Source organism: Scophthalmus maximus, chromosome 1, assembly GCF_022379125.1.
Source record: "Scophthalmus maximus strain ysfricsl-2021 chromosome 1, ASM2237912v1, whole genome shotgun sequence".
In the NCBI taxonomy this organism is placed as follows: Eukaryota; Metazoa; Chordata; class Actinopteri; order Pleuronectiformes; family Scophthalmidae; genus Scophthalmus; species Scophthalmus maximus.
The window spans coordinates 20,911,662-20,933,551 of NC_061515.1; the positions used below are offsets into that span (position 1 = coordinate 20,911,662).

Genomic DNA, 21,890 nt, shown 5'->3' on the forward strand with positions numbered 1-21,890 from the left:
GCGTAAAGACCGCAACACACCAGTTGCATGCGCGCAACAGTTGTCCTGCTAATAATACCAACAACCTGCTGCGCCTTTAAGAGGATGACTGCGGGGGAAACCTGATAGCCTGTTTCTCCACATCTGAGCTCAAGTCTCCATCAATTAACTGTAAGAGCCGAGAACAGGACGATATCCGACTCTGGCCCCTCCGCTCTCTTCCCCCCCTTTTGTCATTGTTGTTCTCCTTTTTATTTTTTATTGTTTTTTATCCTTTTTTTTAATTTTGGTGTCACACACAACCCCGGATTGAATTACGCATTGCACCTTTAAGAAGCTGTCACCGGGATTAGGTTTACGCGGAGTGAGCCAAGTCGCACAGCGGGGGGTTTACGCGCCGTCGCTGTCCAGGGGAGGCTCTCATCGGCGACGTTTCTCCCTCTCCGTCTCTCTTCCTCTTTCCTCCTCGCTGGTTCCTGACGCTGTCGCCCCTGGGGGAGCCGTCCTGTACGCCGCGAGACATGGCCGAGATGGGGAAAGGGGTCACCGCCGGGAAACTGGCCAGCAACGTCCAGAAGCGCCTCACCCGAGCGCAGGAGAAGGTGAGAGCAGGTGAACTTTTCATTCAGACGACGGGTGTCGGTCAGAGGCTCACATGGCATGACTGTGAAACTGGATCCTCCTAGATTTTACCTTCAAATGCGAAACCTCATTTCGTCGTTTTTACCCATGGAGGGTTTTCTAAAATGTTTAAATGATACATCCCCTCAAAATGTGAATGAACTTTTACCAGAACCTCCAATGAGGGGTCAACCCATGTGTCAACCACCACAATCTGAGTTTACACCTGAATTTAGGGCACACACTATACACTGTCAGTGTATAATAACACGTTGTATTAGTGTTTGAATAAGTGCCAGATCCATAAATTAACCTAAGAATATTCAGTATTATGGAGTTAAGTGGTATAAGTAAAAACTATAATTGGTATGAAAACTACTGAACTCATGCAAGAGCCTTAATTTTTTCAATCGTAGTGGATTTTCAGTGAGATTGTATCTTCATAAAATCTTTTTAATTGGGTTGTCTGAACTGCTTAATGAGTTTTAAAGATCCCCAGATCCCCTAGACCCCAGATATCCAACATGTGCCATTTAACAAGTGAGCTAACTTATTGAAAATATTAAGGTCAAATTCAACCCCCTCAAAACCCTATAAAAACTGCAAAAATCCTTCATTTGTCAAGGTTTTCAATTTGGCATGTGACTTAAAGGGTAAATTACCCCATGCTGATCTACTCATCACTTCAAAGCTGAAAAAATCCTTAATTTTTTACTTTACAAAATAGCACAAAAGCCATAGATTAACTAAACTATAAGGCCTAAAAGTGACAGAGTGAAACCCGACCAATGGTCTGTGTACAGCTCTGGAGTTATTATTGTCCTAATCACTCTTGTCGGTTAAGCCCTCCAAGGTTTTACCTTCTAATCACCTCGGTGCAACACCAGGAGTGCTGCCTGTCGGTCAGAGACTGCACATCTTAAGCCAAGCATTGTGTTCCGCTCCGTTTGTTCCTGCTCTTGCAGAGTCAGCCTGCGTTTTGCAGTTTAAACTGCAGACAACACTTGAGGTGGTGGATGGGGCTGCAGCACACTGGCTTTTATGCAGGATGCTTCTTCTGACCTTCAGTGTTTTAGTTTGCTGTCATTAAAAACAAACCTTTAGGGGAAACTCCGGGTTTTCGGGAGCCCACTTCTTCATCTCTGCTGCAGGCTGGGTTCCATTAGCCGCTACTGAATCTGAGCAGTTGAGTGGATTGAGGCGAGTTGGCCTCATGTGTTGACGAGTCAGAGGAATGTGTGGAATCAAAAAAGACAGTATCTCTGGTTCAGCTGCATCGATTTGATCCTTGTTGTTGTTGTTGATGTTGTTGACAGAGGCTGACAGGCTGTTGAACATCCATAAGAACATTTCATTTTGAGAAAGAATGTTTTTTTTCAAAAGATTTCCCAAAAGTTTTAATTATAGATTCCTGCAGTGAAGCTTCTGTCAGGTTTGAAGTGTGAAATTTGTGTGTTTTTGTATGTGTTTTCCTTACAGAGGGAGTTTCGGGGATTGTTCATTGCTCGCTCCAGGAATAGTAGGAGTTTTATTCAAACAGATTTTGCCAGGATGTGAATGAGAGATGGAAAATTGTACCCAAACAGGAAAAAAATGTGTCTATGTTATAAAGTGCGACTTGTTCGAATCTCCCAGAGCCCGTGACTCAGATTAAAACCCAAGACGTCATTACTGTCCCCATATTTCGGGAGGTTAAAATTACATTAATAGTCTACATTGTATGATCTCACACATACCTTTGATTAAGTCTGATGCAATGCAGTGAAATTAAGTTTAAAAATAGCACTGCAATCACACAAGTTTAGTATTCGCTGCTGAAATTTGCATATCTGTCTAGGGCGATACAATTCAGAGAAAGTGCAATTCATTACTCAGATAACTAAAAAGTGAATTTTGCGACTCTTTGTAAAGTCTGGTTGGATTTGGGATTCATAAACGTAGTATTTCTTGTCTTGGCCATAGATGGTCGGTGTCTCAAAACTTTGAAATCCAACACAGGGAGTAGAAGGTTTCCTGTCTGTCATGGATATCTATGTGGAGAAGTATGAATTTAACACAAAGTGACCAAAGCAAGAAGCTTTCAATACGCTACTGAAGCCTTCAGTTGGAGTGCTGCTGCTAGTTTAGAGGCAGGTCAGGGTATCGCTTTCCCTCTGAAGGCCGGCGGAGGTGGAGGAGGGGAGTGCCAGCTTCAGCTGTCTGTCTGCTGGCACGCTGCCCTCCAACCTTCGCCTCGTCCAAGTCCCTGACTCCTGTGTCCGTCTTGTTCAATACGCCTCCAGAAAGGTTCCTCGAAGAGAACACGGCAGGAAGTTGATAGAGACGCTCACAGTGATGAAACTCAACATCCACGTCAGCCCTCATTGTCCCAGTAAGGTCACGGGGAGCTGATTAAAGGCAGGTCATACTTTAGCCCCTATTATCCCAATATATTCTTTTCACGACAGATAAAAGTCGAAGGAGCTTTAAAACTCATACAGCAAAAATACAAAAGAATCAAATAACAGTAACGATAAATGATTCAAGCATATACCGCACTTTGTGATACATGAACACTTTCAAAATATCTTTCTGAAAGTTATGAGAATCAACACCCGGATATTTTTACAACTCGAATCCGAAGTTATCAAACCTCGAAGTTGCCCTGTTGGCCTGAACACCTGTCCTTCCCTCCCAGGACTCCCAGCATGCCTCACTGTGGGGCAGGGCTCAGATATGTATGTGTGGAGGGGGTGTATCCATCTATCTTTAGCCCCTCAGGCCTTGTCATCACTCTTAATATGCCACAAAGTGCTTGTGTGTGTGTGCTGCTATATTTTTGGGGGGGGATGAAATTGAACCCTGACGGCCACGACCTTCTGTGAACACACACACATACACACACACACACACTCACACACAAATTTAATTACAGTGCTGCACTCTAGTATGTTCTATTGTGCATGGATTTACATTATAAATAAAAAAATTTCCTTCCACACATAAATACATTGTACACGTGATCTTTCCAGACTTAAGGGCGATCTCCTGAATGCACCTCGAAACAGAGCTGACGGACACAGAGGGCTGCAGAGGATATATACGTCAGCTGTGTCGTCCCGAAATAGACAGAACGGATTAGATCATCATCAGAGGTTGTTTTCTACTTGAACCCAATGAAAAAGGATAACTACAATGACCTTCATTTGTATGGACACTTTTTTATTGCATCTCCAGGAGGTAAATGAAGCATAAATGCTGCACCAGAAAAACAGAGCAGAGAGGAAGAATTTGTGTCAGGAGGCACTGAAATTCCTCCTTTGGATGCAATACAGTCAATTTTTAATGCAAGACTACTTTTTAATACTTTTTTCACTTTTATGTACACAATAATGTTGCCACTGTGAGAGAAGCATGACATTTAAACCATAATTATCTTTGACTTTGTGTTGCATTGACTTTCTTTTGCACCGACACATCCTGTGTGTGTTGTGGTGGAATGTAACAAGTGCATTTAAGTACTTTATCTCCATCCTATGCCTCCGTATGCCCCGGAAAATGTTGTTTGTTTTGCACTGTAGTCATAAGCTGCTTTTCAGATTAATATTTTACGCAAAAATCACACGCGCTAAACTTATAGAATACAATTTGTTTGTTTCATTCCAATAAGAGTTTGAGGCCCGAGGAGGAGATGAAGGACTAATTCGGGGTGAGTTGATGTGTTTCCAGTGAGAGCTATAAACAGGCTGAAAGATGAACGCTGGCAGCGAGTATGTGGATGCTCATTGAGCAGGTGTGTGTGTGTGTGTGTGCGTGTGTGTGCGTGTGTGTGTGTGTGTGTGTGTGTGCGTGTGTGTGTGTGTGTGTGTGTGTGTGTGTGTGTGTGTGTGTGTGTGTGTGTGTGTGTGTGTGTGTGTGTGTGTGGGGAAGTCCCCTCCGTCGGACTGATGGTGATTTGTGTATCCGTCAAGGGATTAGGGGTGGCAGGTGGTGATGGTGCTGCTGGAGGCTCGTCCATGTGTCAGTCATCAGATTAGTCACCGGTGACCTTGTCTGATGGCGGAACCACAAAACCACTTCGGCGAACGGAGACGCAGACAAAAAAAAAACACGTTGGCGATTATTAGATTTGAGTTTTGTGCAATTTCATTCTTCATTCTTGAAAATGATTGATCGGGTAGCCATTAAATGCATCCTCATCAAGCCCAATCAATCTGATCCGTGGACTAATCACTCAGGTGGTTTTAAATCGTCCGACCTGAGCATAGATTTCTCTCCCTCCGGACGGTGAGGTGCACAGCACCAACTCAGCTGACCTCCTCCTGCGTGACACCCTTCACCTTTATATTAGCCGTTACAGTATGTGAAGTTCAGAGACCGCCTGTATTTCCTGTCATCGCTCTGTAACGCAGCTGTAACTTGAGCACAGCTCTGGTGAGTGTAAGTGGAAACACCTGATGGTAAAAAAAAAATAACTGCTGCAGCTCAACAGTATGTTAAATAGTCCTGCCGGGTCTCCCTCTTCCTCTTTCTTTCACCCTCTTCCTTCCTCTTTCCCCTTCGTTTGTCTTTTCCCTCTTCTTCTTCTCCACCGTGTCATGTCTGTTTCGTTTTCTCGAATCAGGCGAAAGCAGAACGGAGCCTGTGCAAACAAAAATCTGGTTGCACTTCAACCACACTGTTGAATCACACTTTGACCGAATTTTATTTTTTATTTTTAGTCAGTTCATTCATCTGGGTTGGTCGTAGAAATGTCTGTCATGAGACACAACACTGATACTAGATGGTTCTGCTGGTTGGGAAGAGATGATGCTTCTGTTTGGCAACACATGAAAATGTCATGCCATTGAAAGCTGATTGGAAAAAAATGGAAATCTAACTGCGCTTACACAAAAAAGGGTGTTTTCAGTTTAGAGGGAACATTTAACCATCACTTACAAAATAAGATTTTCAACCCATATCCGACATATATCCTGTTTACTTTGTTGATGTTGTTGTTCTTTTTCTCCAGTGAAATATAGGGACAGGTTTTATCCCTCTGTGTCCCTTCTGATAAATGAAGCAGGGAAGGTTTTCACAGCTACTGACTGAACATCTCTTGTCTCCAATCTTGGTGAACGTTGTGCTTTCAATTATGATGAAAGTTGTACAGCATGCGTTTTTTTTCTTCTTCTTTTGACAACATGCCCTCTGCAGCCGGGCACATATTTCATCATTAACGTGTGGAAGTGACTTTAAAAGAGTTTGGTCAAAGTATGCTGCTTCACATGTGTCAGCAGGTCACAGAGGCTTTGACCTATTGACCTCCATATCATGACACACACATGCGCACACACAGCTGGTGTGAACTGCAGACACAGGGGAGACACATGGCTTTAAAGGGCAGCCTGAAAATAGTCCGATACATGCCTCCAGTTATAGATGTGAACAAAGTGCCACGAATAAAATACAAATACAATACAAAATCCGGTTGGACTTTTTTTTCTCTTCCTGTCTACCGTTTGCAGGTCTTGCAGAAGCTCGGCAAAGCGGACGAGACCCGAGATGCTGCCTTCGAGGAGATGGTGGCAAACTTCAACAAGCAAATGGTCAGGGGCCATTTTTTTAAATCCTTTATTTTAGTCATGAAAAGCAGTTTCTTATCAAATCCCCAACTCAAAAACTACAATTTTCAAATATGTTTTATTGAAATGCATGAGTGGAATTTATCTTATGTTTCTCCAGTCTTGAATATGCATTCTGCAGTAGCATTCTCCGTCTTCTTCTTTGTCATTATGCGTTTCTTTATCAATCCTGGTTAATTTATTCCTTCCTTCTCACTCTCGAACTCATTCTCTCTGCTCGCTGTGTGTTTGCTCTTTTCAGACAGAAGGCAGCAAACTGCAAAAAGACTTGAAAGCCTACGTGACAGCAGTGAAAAGTAAGTACCTGTATGTTTGTGAGGTTTTTTTTTTTAATTGTCATGCTCGTAAATGTCAATTAAGAGTTGTGTGTTTGTGTTTCAGCTCTGCACGATGCATCGCGGCACCTGCAGGACTGTCTGGCCGAAATGTACGAGCCCGACTGGTTTGGCAAAGAGGAGATGGACTCGTTGGCAGAGGTGAGACTGGGAGACAGATCGGCGGAAGAAGAATTTTACGATTGGCTTTTTTACGCCTTTCCCCTTAACCTTGACTGCATGTGCTGCCCCCTCAGCTCTTCATTCTTTAGCTTTTCTTTGATTTAAATTAACAATTTATAAATTGTAATGCCACATGAAAAAAATATAGGACAAGACGTGCAGGAAATCAAAGGAACTGCATAACTGCACGTATGTTTTTCATATTCAAACAAGGGCGCTTTTTAAAAAATTGACACGTTGTTTCACTTATCCAGCAGTTTCAAGACTAACTTCCTATTTCAGTTTGAGGAAAGTCCTACATTTCGAAAACTGATAGTGATGCTCGCTTGTTATATTGTGCTGTTATAAATGCCTGTTTATTATTGAATAATCACTCTGTTTCTGCCTCTGCTTTGTATGAAGAGGGATTGCTCATTCTCGAGTGTCTTCTCCTTCCTTCCCTTTTTTTCCTTTCTTTCTCTTAACCGCATGTGTCCCTCCTTCCATCCTGAAGGAGATGATCGAGAAGGAGATGGACAATAACTTGGAGGTAAAATGCAGAAAGCTCCCAGTGTGTCCCAGTGACGAACATTATTGAAGAATGATAGCAATTAAAACAAAAGCGGCTCTGTGATGCTTCTTGTCCTGAGGGTGGCATCGGAGTAGAGTGACAATGATCGTGACATATTGAAGATGCGGATTAATGTAAAACAGTGATTGGATTCATTAATTTTCTCTGCTGTGTTTGGTCACTGCAAGAGTCGTTCTTGTGGTGATTGTTTCCATTCATGTGGGATACACTGGTGCAGCTCTGCAGCAGAGGAAGTAGACATGTTCAGTTCGGAGGAAACGGTGTTATAGAACATGCAGCTGACGTGCATCTGGTTGTTCTCACTGCAAACATGACTGTACTTCTTCAGACCATTCTTTTTTATTCGTATAAAGAATGGTATTATGAATTGTGTTGCCGGGTTGTGTGTTTCAGGACACAGACACTCTGTGGTTAGACTACCACCAGAACATCACGGATAAATCCGTGACCAGCATGGACATGTACCTGACTCAGTTTCCTGATATCAAGGTGTGTATATTTCTGTTTTGAAAATCCTAAAATATCAATTTTGACATCATCTTAATCTCTAAATTCAAGAAAATGACATTTGAAAATGAACTATCAGAGTATGAAGTTGACGAACAGATTCAAGTTTGTAATGCTGTTAACATGAGAGACTTAATTACAGTATGAGGCTGCAGTTTTTTCATCGTCAAAAACGTGTGTCTGATCTCCAGCACACTGTCTGTAGCACTCACACAGGAGACTATTGGGCACTATTTTCAGTTGAATCAACATTAGTGTGTGTGTGTGTGTGTGTGCGTGTGTGTTGCTCGATGATGATGATGATGAGATGCTCTAACCTGAGCTCTCCTGCAGGCTCGTATAGCAAAGCGCGACAGGAAGATGGTGGACTTTGACAGCGCCAGGCATCACTTCGCCTCCTTACAGAAAGGGAAGAAGAAGGACGAGGCCAAGATCGCCAAGGTAACCCCGTACGTGTGTGTATGTGTGTGTGTGTCCACATTTGTGTAAACGAATGAACTGTCAATGTGTGTGGTGTTTATACTGTAGTTTTTGGGGATTTTTTGGGGAACTTAAGGTGGTATTGGTTATTATCGTGGCACCAACATATCATACCACCTTAAACCGCTGCTGATTAACACGTTTCCGTATCATATAAAAACTGGCAGTTTTCTCTCACGTGCTAAACTTGATTAACATTTTTCCGCGTTTGTCTTGAATTTTTCTCGTTTGCTCTCTGTCCTTTTTCGCTCTCCCCCACCCTCTCTCTCTCTCTCTCTCTCTCTCTCTCTCTCTCTCTCTCCACTGTTCTGCCATGTCTGCCTTTTCTTTCCAACGTTCTCTCTCTCTCATTCTCCCTCTCCCTCCCTCTTGCATGGTGTGTGTGGTTAGCCAGCAGCCCTGTTGGAGATGGCGACTCCCAGCTGGGCTCAGGGTTTGATATCAGCCCACCAGTTGGCTCAGACTAACCTCTCCTACAACCAGGTGAAACTCTGGTTCATCACTAACCGCCCCTCCTCCCCCCTCCCCCTCCTCCGCAGGCTCTCTGCACATGATCAGCGTCGGCGGCGGTAACGAGCAAAGGCCGTTTTTTGAATCCTAGCACACAAGAGGGCGTCATTATCTCACGAATTAACAGAGATAATCAAATCAAAGCTGTTCACAGAGTTCACGGGGGGAAGAATCGTGACAAATGTCTTTATTTAAGGAAAAAAGTCACAGGCTACATTTCAAAGAAGCAACCCATCGTCTCCTCCAATTACAATAAGGTATGGTCGAGTTTGGTAGGTTTGACCGACACATGCGCATTTAATTTCCGTTCATCACATCTTGTTTATTCTAATTGTCATTTGGCTCCATGGCCATGGCTCTGGGATAAAAGTCTTAAAAGCTCATATCTGATCTCAGAACTCCTTCCCAGTGGTGTCACTCTCTCCTCGCTGACGCAACTTGATTCCAGTGCTGATCACGTGTACAGGGCCTCGCCGTAATTTGATCCCCAATCCAAAGTATTGTTTACGTTCTACATTTCATGGCTAGGAGCTACCCACGTCCTTTTGACGGAAGCACCCTTATATTTGCTTTGCGTCAATGTCATTTGAATGCCTCCAAGCTTTCATGTGTCGTATAGTGTAGTTATTAAACCCTGTGTGTGTGTTTGTGTGTGTGTTTGTCCATACCATGAGCACCCATGCAGGCACATGTGTGCTCATGGTAAACTGTCTTTCTCAAGCAGCTTGGATTTATGGTAGATATTTAAATTAATCGTGTGTGTGTGTGTGTGTGTGTGTGTGTGTGTGTGTGTGTGTGTGCGTGTGCGTGCATGCGTGTACGTGTGTGTGTGTGCGTACATGCGCGTGCAGGCAGAAGAAGAGCTGGGTCGAGCCCAAAAGATTTTCGAAGAGCTGAACGTGGAATTACAAGACGAGCTTCCTGCACTGTGGGACAAGTGAGACACTATTATTATTTCATAGTGAACTCCTGCAAAACCTTTCATTGAATGATATTTAAAATTGTGTGCGTGTGTGTGCAGTCGTGTTGGCGTCTATGTTAACACATTCCAGAGCCTGGCAGGTCAGCAGGAGAAGTTCCACAGAGAAATGAGCAAGGTGAGTGAAACTGCACACACGTGTGATCCATCAAACGGACGGAGCCGACGGATCCATCACACGGTCGGTCAGTGATATTCGTCTGCTCCGGGTGTCTCCTCAGCTCAGCCAAAACCTGAACGACATCATGACCAAACTGGAGGAGCAGCGGCAGCTCAAGTAAGTGAACCGTGTCAGATGTGTCCCCTTCCGCGGTTTAAACACTTTTAAACATTTTAAATATGCATCATGTAAACACACAAGAGTAATGTTCCATCACATTGCCCTCTACTGCAGAAAAGACGAAACTGCAGCAGAAAAGACAGTCGAGGGTGCGAAGAGGTAAAACCTGCTTCTCTCCGATCCTCATTCAGCCACGTCGGCTGAGCATGCAGCTTTTTGTGCAACACTTCTTTTCTTTTCTTTTTTGATGGTTATATGGTTTGTTTGCTGGTTTTGTCATGGCATTTTTCTGTGTGTCCAGTTTTCGGAAGCTGGTCTGGGATTTAAATCCTGCAACTTTGCTTGCTTCGTTAACTTTTGTGCTCAAGCGACTTGTCCGGTTTGCTCCCTGTTTGTTCGAGACTTTCATACCTGACAATAACATCCTGTGTACAGTATGGTGTCAAATGCTTACCTGTTGAGATACAGCAGATGCTTTTCCAATGTTGTTTATTTTTGGCGCCCTCTGTGTGAAACTGAGAACTGTATGTGAAACATCTGCATATCTGTGATACATATTTTCTTTTCACCCTCTTTTTTTCCCTCCCTTCTCTTCCTCTGGCAAATTTTTTCTCGCCAACCTCTTAGTGACGAGGCCAACCACAGCGAATCGCCCAGCTCACCACCAAAGGTAAAAGAGAAAAAAAGAAACACCAAATAACATGCTGACATGCTAAAGATTATACACTGTGTACACTCTCGTGGAATAGGGGAACTTACAATATATCTATATTAGATGCTTGAAAAAATGTAATGGCAGTTTTCATATTTCTTCTTATACTTTTGTTAGAGGTTGAAATATGCTGCGGTGCTAAGACGTTGCATAATTTTTAATAATTGCTCTCGTCCGGCAACAGAAATACATGTTGGTTTTTGTGTTATATTGTATATTAAAGTTTATAATAATCAGAGGGCAAAGAAAGTCCCCTCTTATTCTTCCTATGCCTATATACTTTTACTAAAAAAGAGGGCGTGTGGAAGTTTTGCAGGAGCTTATTAGGGACATAAACATTATTCAAAGGACAAGCAGCTCTAATATTCAGCGAGCTTCTTAAAAACACAACATTTTCTTTTAAGCATAAGAAAGGATATGCTGTATTTGTGAATAAAAAGCTTCTCTAAAGTTTCTATAGATTTATAGTACCTGCCTCCTCCTTGAGGCACCAAGGTTTCCTCAGTAAATTCTTAAACCTTTTAAAGTCCCATAATAATAAAAACGTCACCATCCATCATGCCGTGTGTACTAATGTGTCTCTGTCTGCCCCGCCGCCCCGGCATGTGTGCACGTGTGTGTTTGTGGTTTTTTTGATTTAACCCTCCTGGTGGCGCAGAGGCCCGGCCCTCCTCCCAGTCGGCCTCCCCCGAGACCGTCGCCGTCTCCGGACCAGGTCCGGTCGCACGCCGGCCTGTTTGAAGACGAGGCCCCAGTCCCCGACACAAACGCAGACTCCGCCGGGACGAAAGCAACAGAGCAGGTCAGACTGACTGACCACCTCCACCAGATATTGGTCTTTAATAAGGAAAGTTCCTTGTGCTTGTATGCAATCAACTGCAGAGGGACATATAACATTTTCCGGTGGACTAAATGAATTAGAATAGTCATCTGTTGAAAATATACTGTCAGTTGGTTTGAACTACAACATAAAGGTCAGGGGATCTACAGTAACTCAATCCGGGCAATCCAAGCTCCTAATGCTCTGTGAACAGAGTCGGAAGAATGTTTTTATTGTGTCATAAACAACATACGTGCTTTGTAATTTATGTATTGGAAATTTATAACACGGCATCAATTATATACGCTGTTACTTTAAAATGTTGCAGCACGTGGACATGTGACTTTAAAAATAACTGATATTTGTAAACTTTCTGATAAGTTGGAATATGAGGGTGAAGAATTTAAAGAAACCAGCCCCGCCCAGTGTTTACGACTCTATAAACTCGGAGATTGTTTAAACCCGAGTTAACCGTCCTCACCTCATTTGTGTGTGAAGCAGTGTGAGCCATGGTCAGGGGCCTGCCTGCTGGACTGGGATGTGGAGGTATTACAGCCTGTCACATTTCCAGCTCCCAAGGTGGATGTGCATTGTCGAGGGCAAAATTCCACGGAGGTCCGTCAGAGCTGAGGGGGTCAAAGACTGTGTATGCATCCAGTTTAAGGGACCATTTTATTAGGAACCCAATTTTATTTATGCTCCGAATAAAAGACAACGGTGTAAACGGTGACGACTGCAGGGCTGCGGCTGCAACTAAAGACGTTTCAGCATCTTTCTCGTTGTGCAAAAATCGAATGTCAGACTGCATGTAAACATAGTCCATGTCATCTGGGGTTTAGGACATTTGTGTGTGTGTGTGTGTGTGTGTGTGAGAGAAAACAAACCTCAAGCTCTGTTAATCCACTGCATGGCTTTGAACGTGCGTGCCCTTCAGCCTCACTCTGCAAGTTTGTTTTGCTTGATACTTGCTACATATTTATTGATGATGGCAAGTGTGTGTATATATTTTATTATATATATAGGACCGTGGCAGAGCAGGGGCAGCCAGGCAGTAGTGTATTCTAGGCACTTTTGTTCTTGTAAGGGTTTGGTGCGTTTGAGCTTAACATTAAAATTTAAATAAATCTAAATGATTAAGAAAGAAAAGAACAGAAACTGACAACAGGTAATGAAGTCGGAGGATGATGATGATGATGATGATGATGATGCTTATTTGACAAAGTAAGTCAGCATTAGAATTTTAATGGTTTACTCCTGCCAGGATATTAAGATTTCATGAAGTTAAAGGTATTAGCCTTAAAAAAACACCTTTGTTGGTCGTGTTAATATTATATATTACTGGTACTGCACTGTAGATTACACACACACACACACACACACACACACACACACACACACACACACACACACTCATTGAATCCATGTGTGCTTCATGAGATGCGGGTAAAGATAATGATAAAACTTTTTCACACATTCACTAGTTGTCTTGTCTCTTACTGCTTCACGGAAGGGGCCATCATGGGACTCATGGGTAAGGATGGGTTCCAAGCAGAGAACCACAACCACACTTCTTTCTATATCAGTCCATATCTATGGCATGTGAAATAAACCGCATGTTTTTTTCCATCAAATCCTCCTTCCTCCTGCCTTTATGATGCCCTGCCCAACCCTGCGTCGTGAACTTTGTTCTGCACTTTTGACCCCTCCACTTATCCCTCCACTCGCTTATAAACCCAACACAATGCTCCGCTACCCCTGACCTCATAGCGAGAACATAGCGTCGCAGATGATGACGACCACAACCCAGAAGAGGCGCAAGGTGGCTGGGATTTTGACAAGCCCACTGCCCAGGGCCACCCTCAGGCCGGTTGCGAAGATACAGGGTCGGCTCGGGCTCAGGAAAGCTGGGACGACGGCCAAAGCTATGCCGCTCAGTCGTACACCGAGCCCATCTGGGATGATGATGGCACCAATTTGGGACAGGGTGGCTGGGGCGATGATGAAGATGTGCAGGTAGAGTTTGGTGGATAAGGAGGAGGGTGGGACCTCAGCGGGGTCTTGAAATAATCTGGAGGTCCAGAATGCCATGAATTCTGGTGAACGTCACAAAAAAAATCTTCCTTTCGTATCCCTCTCCTTTTTGTCCCATTTTGAGCTCTCTTTTAAAAAAAAAAAATTAAGATGTTCCTAATTGCACACCTTTGTCAGCTACAGTGACAATTTATTTGACTTCATTGATAATATACCTTGGTTCTGCTTATTTTTTATTGCACAGAATGCTGTGACCAATGGCTCCGAAGGCGAACTCCCTGCTGGATTCCTCTACAAGGTGAGACACCACACCTTATGATGAAATTCTTTACTATTCCGTTCATACAGTAATGCAGGGTCATTATTCAATCGAAACCTTTATTTTGGCCTCTGGCTTTATTCACTCCAGGTTAAGGCGATACACGATTACTCTGCCACTGACGGTGATGAGCTGGAACTGACGATCGGAGACGTTGTGCTGGTTCTGGCCTTTGACAACCCGGATGAACAGGTCAGTGACACATATAGAAATGATAAATTTATTAGATATAAATACTCATATTCGTATTTATACCCAAAGTGTATCCTGGGTACCAGATTTACAATGTAAGCAAGCCTTGTGTATTTGACCGTCACTCATTCGCCTTTAGATATTTTAGATTGCAATAAAATTTGGTTTGCAAACCTCCTCTCTGCAGGACGATGGCTGGCTCATGGGCATGCAGGAATCTCAGTGGTTGCAGAAGAAGGAGGCTTCCGCCAAAGGTGTTTTCCCTGAAAATTTTACTCAGAAGGTTTGAGCTTCCAGACGCCTAAAGATTCAGCCCCCCCCCCCGCAAAAAAAATCCTCAGATGTGTTATCTGAGAAAGTCAAATTAAATGTCCATCTCCGCAGCAATATGTATTGGTACTGCATGATTAGAAATCTGAACTGATATACACGGACAGCTCGATGACGAATGACACCAGATGATTTGTGTGTGCGGCTGAAAGCGGTGTTGGTTTGTACTAACCTGTGGAATCATCGCAGATTTCTTTGAAATGCCTTTATGAAAAACGTATTAAACAAATGTTAAAGTGAAACAAGACAGAGAGACAAGAGGTGGGTTTGGCCCCAGTTATCAAAAAATGTTTGAGATGTCAAATTATACACACCAAATGAATAATAAACTTTTTTTTTGTCCCTTTCTTCTTAATCCTAAATTATTTATATTTTGCTGAACTTCAATGAAACGCAAAACTGTGTGTATCGGCAATATTTAAAAAAGAGAAAGTCATGGATGTACTGTATGAATGTCAAAATATTTGTCAGGTGTATTGTCGAAAGCTTTTGTGGGCGAAAAATGTTTTGAGAACTTTTTCACAGCTCTTTGCATGAAGCATTTGATCCTATCATCACAAGAGGACACACAACACTGTGACACCAGTTGGGATGAAAAATTGTTGTGATAGTCTAAAAGTGCGGGTGTGATAGAATAGTGCCCTGGAGAATACCAGAGATCGAAACAGGGTGTTCGCGGGGGCTTTGTAGGGTTTTCAAAGGGAACAGTAGCTTTTCATTCATTTTATTGGCCATTTTGACAACATGACTTGATGTGTGGCTTCAATTTTCTAATGCACATAATGTTTTAGGTATAGATTTTTTGAATCTTCTTTTCATCGTGGCAATGTCAACATAGTAGTAATAATAATAAATGTAATTTATAGACATAAGGAGCCTGTCATCTGAAGTCATTTGAACCGATTATCCTCCAGAAAAAACCCCAAAGTTGAACCTATATGAAAAGGGGTTGTTTTTTGTTTTTTTTTCCAAGTTTGTTTTGCTTGATACTTGCTACATATTTATTGATGATGGCAAGTGTGTGTATATATATATAGAAGGACCGTGGCAGAGCAGGGGCAGCCAGGCAGTAGTGTATTCTAGGCACTTTTGTTCTTGTAAGGGTTTGGTGCGTTTGAGCTTAACATTAAAATTTAAATAAATCTAAATGATTAAGAAAGAAAGAAAATAAACTGACAACAGGTAATGAAGTTGGAGGATGATGATGATGATGATGATGATGCTTATTTGACAAAGTAAGTCAGCATTAGAATTTAAATGGTTTACTCCTGCCAGGATATTAAGATTTCATGAAGTTAAAGGTATTAGCCTTAAAAAAACACCTTTGTTGGTTGTGTTAATATTATATATTACTGATACTGCACTGTAGATTACACACACACACACACACACACACACTCATTGAATCCATGTGTGCTTCATGAGATGCGGGTAAAGATAATGATAAAAACTTTTTCACACATTCACTAGTTGTCTTGTCTCTTACTGCTTCACGGAAGGGGCCATCATGGGACTCATGGGTAAGGATGGGTTCCAAGCAGAGAACCACAACCACACTTCTTTCTATATCAGTCCATATCTATGGCATGTGAAATAAACCGCATGTTTTTTTCCATCAAATCCTCCTTCCTCGTGCCTTTATGATGCCCTGCCCAACCCTGCGTCGTGAACTTTGTTCTGCACTTTTGACCCCTCCACTTATCCCTCCACTCGCTTACAAACCCAACACAATGCTCCGCTACCCCTGACCTAAGATAGCGCCGCAGAGCAGGAATACCTGCGCGATGACGACCACAAACCAGAAGAGGCGCTACACTGTATGGAATTAATGAACCCTTCGTAAAGTTTATCCGTAAAAAAAAAAAAAGAATGGCGAAGAAAAAAAAAAAGGTCTCAGCCCCAGATAGGCCGTTCCTTCTCGACTGACTCCGGGGCTTCTCCGATACGATCGGACTAAACCAACACTCTTCCCCCCGGTCCCCGACATGAACTGCGCGGCGACTGCGGTCCGGTTCCTCCGGCTGTGTGCGCCCTGCGCCCGGACGCTCCCGGCGTCCTGTGCCGCTCCGGAGCTCCGACGCGCAGGCTCCAGGGCCGCCGCCTTGATCCGGAGATCCTCAAACGTCCAGACGACGATGACGGGGACGACGGAGAGGGGAGGCCTGAAGACCATCGACGACCTGCCGGGACCCCGTCTGTCCACCACTCTCTACTGGATGATTTTCAAACAGTTTGGGCACAAGATGCACCTATTTCAGGTAAGGACGTGTTGTGGGTTTGCCTGCAGAGACATGACCATAGTGTTGATTCAAATTGTTGATTCAAATTCAAAGGGGCTTAAAAGAGATATGTATTTTCTTGTCTTAGTAAGTAGTTAGTAAATGTACTCACTATTTTAAAGTATTCACTGTATTTGTTAAATGTGTATAATTACGGAGCTAAATGTTTTTTTTGGTTGGTCAGACAATAAGTAACTTGTCTTTGTAGTTTTAATATTGTTGTAATACTTTTGTAAATTCTGTAATTTCAAATTCATATTTAGAAGTGGATTCAATTTCACGCACTGTGATCACTTTCAAGGGTGTGCAGAAGGGTCTGTACGGGCCCATTTGGCGCTCCAAGTTCGGCCCACTCGACCTCGTCAACGTGGCCAGTCCGGAGTTCATCGCGCAGGTTATCCAACAAGAGGGTCGCTACCCGGTCCGCATCGAGCTGCTGCACTGGAAAGAATACATGGACCTGAGAGGACAGGCCTACGGTCTGCATGTGAGGTGAGCGGAGACACATGGCGTATGCAGTCGCGCTGACTAGACTAGAGATAATATAACTAGATAGAGATAAGCACCCACGTCACTTCTACTAATGTGATATTTTCTCAAGATTGTAGGTCTACTGAGGGGGATCATTCATTCATTCATTCATTCATCGTCTACCGCTTTATCCATTTAAGGGTCGCAGGGGGTCGCTGGAGCCAATCCCAGCTAACATTGGGCGAGAGGCGGGGTACACCCTGGACAGGTCGCCAGCCTATCACAGGGCCACACACAGAGACGGACAACCATTCACTCTCACATTCACACCTACGGTCAATTTAGAGTCTCCAATGAACCTAACCCCATTCTGCATGTCTTTGGACTGTGGGAGGAAGCCGGAGAACCCGGAGAGAACCCACGCATACACGGGGAGAACATGCAAACTCCACACAGAAAGGCCCTGGTTGAACCGGGATTCGAACCCAGAACCTAGCAGCCATTACTGAGGGGGATATATATGTATATTTCCAATCTGCCTAATAATTACAATAAGCAAAAGTTAATATAGCCATACGTTCACCACTTACATGGATGTTGTGCTTAAGCCTCCGTCCGTCCGTTGCTGAGGTGTCAACGAGGAATCAAGATGCTAGATACAATGCTCTTAGATCTAAAAGGTTCCTGTTTGGGAAGTCTGATTTTATACGAATTTGTGAAAGAATTCCTTAGGATGCCTTCATGGTTCCTCTCAAATTTGTAATCTGAAGTGTTGGGTCACAGAAACCCAGCATCGGGCCAGGCAGAGGTCTGGCTCCTGCGCTACCACTTTGTCAACAGTTGGTTTCTTCAATCATCCTTAGAGTCAGAATATAAATTGCAGCCTCTCCAACCTGTGAGCCCATGTGGCTAAGATCGGCCTATGCTGCATGTGATTTTTGCTTAAAAACTAACTATAACCAACAGAAGCCTTTTACTTCTTCTTTTTTTCCCCTCACTTTTCACAGCAAAGGACCAAAATGGTACGAGATCCGCAAAGTTTTAAACCCCAAAATGCTGAAGCTGGGGGAAGTGTCGGCTTTTGCCTCCACCATCAACCAGGTGGTCGGAGACATGCTGCAACGCGTTGAGCTCCTCCGCAGTCGCAGTCAGGACCAGGCCACGGTCTCAGATGTGGCTGCCGAGCTCTACAAGTTTGGCTTCGAGGGTAAGAGGCTCTGCAGTCATACCAGCGGTTTTGGGCACCGATGGAAGCTTTTGATTCTCTTGAACACTTTTTCTAAATCCCCCTACACAGCTGTCTCAGTAATCTTGTTTGAGACCAGACTTGGCTGCCTGCAGGAGGAGATTCCCCGAGACACACTGCGATTCATCGCCGCCGTCAACGACATGTTGACGCTGTCTAATACAGTGATTATTTTCCCACGCTGGAGCCGCGGCATCCTCCCCTTCTGGAAGCGCTTTGTCCAGGCTTGGGATGAACTCTGTGGCATAGGTGGGCAGTAAAAGAATGCATGCGATTTTTACATTTCTTTTCCAGTGTGTAGAATCGTGCGGATGTCTGCACTCTACATGTTTTCCGGCTTGTGTGTTTATATGATAGGCCAGAAACTCATCGACAGGAGATTGGCCGAAATCGAAGCCCAGGTGCGCAGCGACCAGCCGGCGGAGGGTCTGTACCTGACCTACCTGCTGTCCTCTGACAAGCTGACCCGATCCGAGGTCTACATCACCGTCACAGAGCTGCTGCTCGGAGGGGTCGACACGGTGAGGGGCCTCCGATCTCTTTCGTCTGTTGTCTGTGCACGCGGCCCGACGCTATCGCATTTTTCAGGGCTGCTTCTTGCGAATAAGAAAAGAACCTCATGCACCCAGAGACAAACCCTCACAGCGTGGCTTCAGGTGGTGTTCAGAATAAGCTGCCTACAGGCTGATGCTTGGCAATATGTACTCTATATATTAATTTCGTCTTCACATGCTATTGTTCAGTACAGTCTGGACCATCCACCAGTTGGTTTTCTTTGTTTATTTAGTTGTTTTAATACTGTTCAGTTTAAAATTCCTTTAATGTATTCCTTTACCCTCCAGTGCAGACCTTTGGAATAATCTATCTTGCAAACAAAAGGATGTCTGCACAGAGCTTGGGCAAACAAGCCTCTAACCACATCGGCGCAAAAACACACAATAATCAAGTGTTACAAATTTAAATTACACTTCCAGAATTTAATTTGGCACAGCGGATCGCTAAAACAAATGAACAAGCTCTTGTTGAGGTCAAGAGAAAGTTTCATTGCCTCTGGCGAGACTGGGTGCTTTTTTAAAAGTGAACATTTCCCCTACTCAGGAACTGATGTAGAAGTCTTCATTTGTGAAATCTTAATTTCGTCACGTAAAGCTGATGATTTAATATGTTTTTAGGGTTGTTGTTTCTTTGGCACATATAAAAACAGGATCCTCCAACTGCCACTCCCTTAACCCAGGTAGAGTGATTCACACCTAAACTGTGTCCCAGTTCCATGCTTCATACAAATTGTGTAACTTTAGGATTTTCTCATTTACTCCCACCGGATCTCAGACGTCCAACACCTTGACGTGGACGCTGTACCACCTGGCGAGGGACGAGAGGGCTCAGGAGGAACTGTACCGGGAGGTGAACTCAGTGTGTCCTGACAGGCGGGAGCCGACCACATGCGACCTGAGCAGGATGCCCTACCTGAAGGCCGTCATAAAGGAGACGCTACGGTGAGCTGACGGAGATCTTTCTCCCAGACCTGTGGGTCCACTGATCTGCTCTATTCAAAGTGAGGAGCGCACTTTTGTCTAAAACATTCCTGAATGTTGTGTTTTTTTGGAATTCCATTCGCTGGAACGAAGAAGGCTTCGATCACACTGTGACTTTTACTTTCCACCGAGTAGTGCCTCCAACACTGCCCTGTCCTGTGTTTGCGGTTGTGTGACAAATGCACTTTGTGCTTTGTCAACGAAGCGCAGTCTTCAGTATGCCCACGATTACCGAAATGTAAATGAACAGCGCAAACAACCGTTTGTGTCTTTTTCTCCACCAGCCTTTATCCCGTGGTGCCCGGAAATGGACGCTTTGTTACAGAGAATGAGGTGATCGTGGGTGACTACTGGTTCCCAAAGAAGGTAGGGAGGGAGAACCACAAAAACACTAAGTGTTTTGCACTTTTTGCAGTCAACACAAGGTGGAATTTGTATTCATTTTCCCATCATTCTTTCTTTTCAGACTCAGTTCCATCTGTGTCATTTTGCAGTCTGCCATGACGAGGCAGAGTTCGCGGATGCAGAGCAATTCATCCCGGAGCGCTGGCTCCGCCCGGGGATGTCCGGTGACGCCTCGGCACGGCCGGCACCTGGCCTGTACCGGCACCAGCCGTACAGCTTCATCCCGTTTGGTGTCGGCGTGCGAGCGTGCGTGGGGAAGAGGGTGGCGGAGATGGAGATGTATTTCGCCCTGTCCAGGGTGAGTGACTACGAGGCGGGATTGGCTTTCTGACTCTGCTTTGAAAGACAGAAGTGTCACCGAAGTTGTTTCATAAAACCAACCAAGGGAACTAACTAAACTGAGAACATAGTCACATTGCTGAAAGTGAAAAAAAAAATCGCTCCACATATTGCTACCATATGAATTTGAAGACAGTTCGTAACCGATCCACTACCGAACTCGACGCTCATCCGTTTGTGTGTCGCCCTGCAGCTGATGCAGCACTACAAGGTCCAGCCAGAAGATGACGCCACCACCATACAGGCTAAAACTCGAACCCTGCTGATCCCTGAGAAGCCCATCAACCTGCGCTTCCTGGCCAGATCCGAGTTGAGTAGTGGAAGTCAGTGAACGATAACATGAAAAATAGCAGCTAAAACCCTTGCGGGGTGCACACTGGCCCCCGTCAGACGATGGGTGGGAAAGAAGCCTTTTTACATCACTTTGCACCGATTTGTCTCCGGAGTCTTTTATTTCGTGTTCTCATTTCCTGTCGAATTATCCTTTTTATTTACCACTTTGAAACCTGTTTCACATTTCAGACAGCGCACTCGGAAGTTCTTACTTATTGCTAAAACTATCATTTGGCACATATTTGCACAAGAAAGAAGAAAAAAACTTTTCATAAACAGATAAAAATCATCTTCAAGTGACTTTATATTTTCCATTTGCTATAAGTGCAAATCTCTCCAACTCACTCAAGTCGGCTGCAACTGTCGGTCTTCATGTAAACCAGTGAAGGTGCCTTTAGCTCTATGCTACCTAATCGTATTAGAGGCGCTGCAAAGCTTTATGTATTTTATTGGTTTAATTATTATTATTATAATTATTATTAAATCATGTATAATTCCTGCATTTCAATTTGTGTTCGTCTGAATCTGTGTCCACTGTCTTATCGCTGCACTCTCCGCATAGTTTTGTGATCACAGCTTGTGCGCTGCTCGCCCAGAATGAAGCTTCGCTTGCTTTATTTTATTGTATGATTAACTTTCAATACTGACACATTGGCGTATGAATGGCATGTTACCACACTGTCAATGCATGACAATTCATTGTATCTTGTAAGGCGTGTTTTTTCACATCAAATCTTCATCTGAAATGTGTGTCCATATTGTTGTTATTGGTACTTTTAAATGTACCACAAATATTGTAATTGTGTCAATATGTACAGTAAAAAAGATACATCCCACCACTGCATCCAAAT

At 43.8% G+C, this 21,890-nt stretch overlaps 2 protein-coding genes across 5 annotated transcripts; both read left to right on the forward strand.

The window, feature by feature from the left end:
- Nucleotides 1-103: 103 nt before the first annotated feature.
- bin1b (bridging integrator 1b) lies at nucleotides 104-14,778 on the forward strand. Of its 4 annotated transcripts, XM_047331049.1 has the most exons (16): nucleotides 104-581; nucleotides 6,087-6,167; nucleotides 6,445-6,499; nucleotides 6,585-6,679; nucleotides 7,665-7,760; nucleotides 8,112-8,219; nucleotides 9,620-9,705; nucleotides 9,790-9,865; nucleotides 9,969-10,024; nucleotides 10,142-10,186; nucleotides 10,655-10,697; nucleotides 11,398-11,541; nucleotides 12,058-12,138; nucleotides 13,835-13,888; nucleotides 14,000-14,101; nucleotides 14,289-14,778. In XM_047331049.1, the coding sequence occupies exons 1-16, from the start codon at nucleotides 501-503 to the stop codon at nucleotides 14,388-14,390; spliced, it is 1,305 nt and encodes a 434-aa protein (XP_047187005.1). In that variant the 5' UTR covers nucleotides 104-500; the 3' UTR covers nucleotides 14,391-14,778. The 4 variants fall into 4 exon arrangements, with proteins under 4 accessions (XP_047187005.1, XP_035479296.1, XP_035479289.1 ...); XM_035623403.2 differs by lacking the exon at nucleotides 12,058-12,138 and having other exon boundaries at nucleotides 108-581; XM_035623396.2 differs by lacking the exon at nucleotides 12,058-12,138 and having other exon boundaries at nucleotides 109-581; nucleotides 11,389-11,541.
- A 1,492-nt stretch (nucleotides 14,779-16,270) lies between these two features.
- si:ch211-113j14.1 (sterol 26-hydroxylase, mitochondrial) lies at nucleotides 16,271-21,875 on the forward strand. The gene is made up of 9 exons (XM_035623352.2): nucleotides 16,271-16,689; nucleotides 17,012-17,202; nucleotides 18,189-18,388; nucleotides 18,479-18,676; nucleotides 18,785-18,948; nucleotides 19,757-19,923; nucleotides 20,247-20,328; nucleotides 20,429-20,665; nucleotides 20,900-21,875. The coding sequence occupies exons 1-9, from the start codon at nucleotides 16,417-16,419 to the stop codon at nucleotides 21,035-21,037; spliced, it is 1,650 nt and encodes a 549-aa protein (XP_035479245.1). The 5' UTR covers nucleotides 16,271-16,416; the 3' UTR covers nucleotides 21,038-21,875.
- The last annotated feature ends 15 nt before the right edge of the window (nucleotides 21,876-21,890 follow it).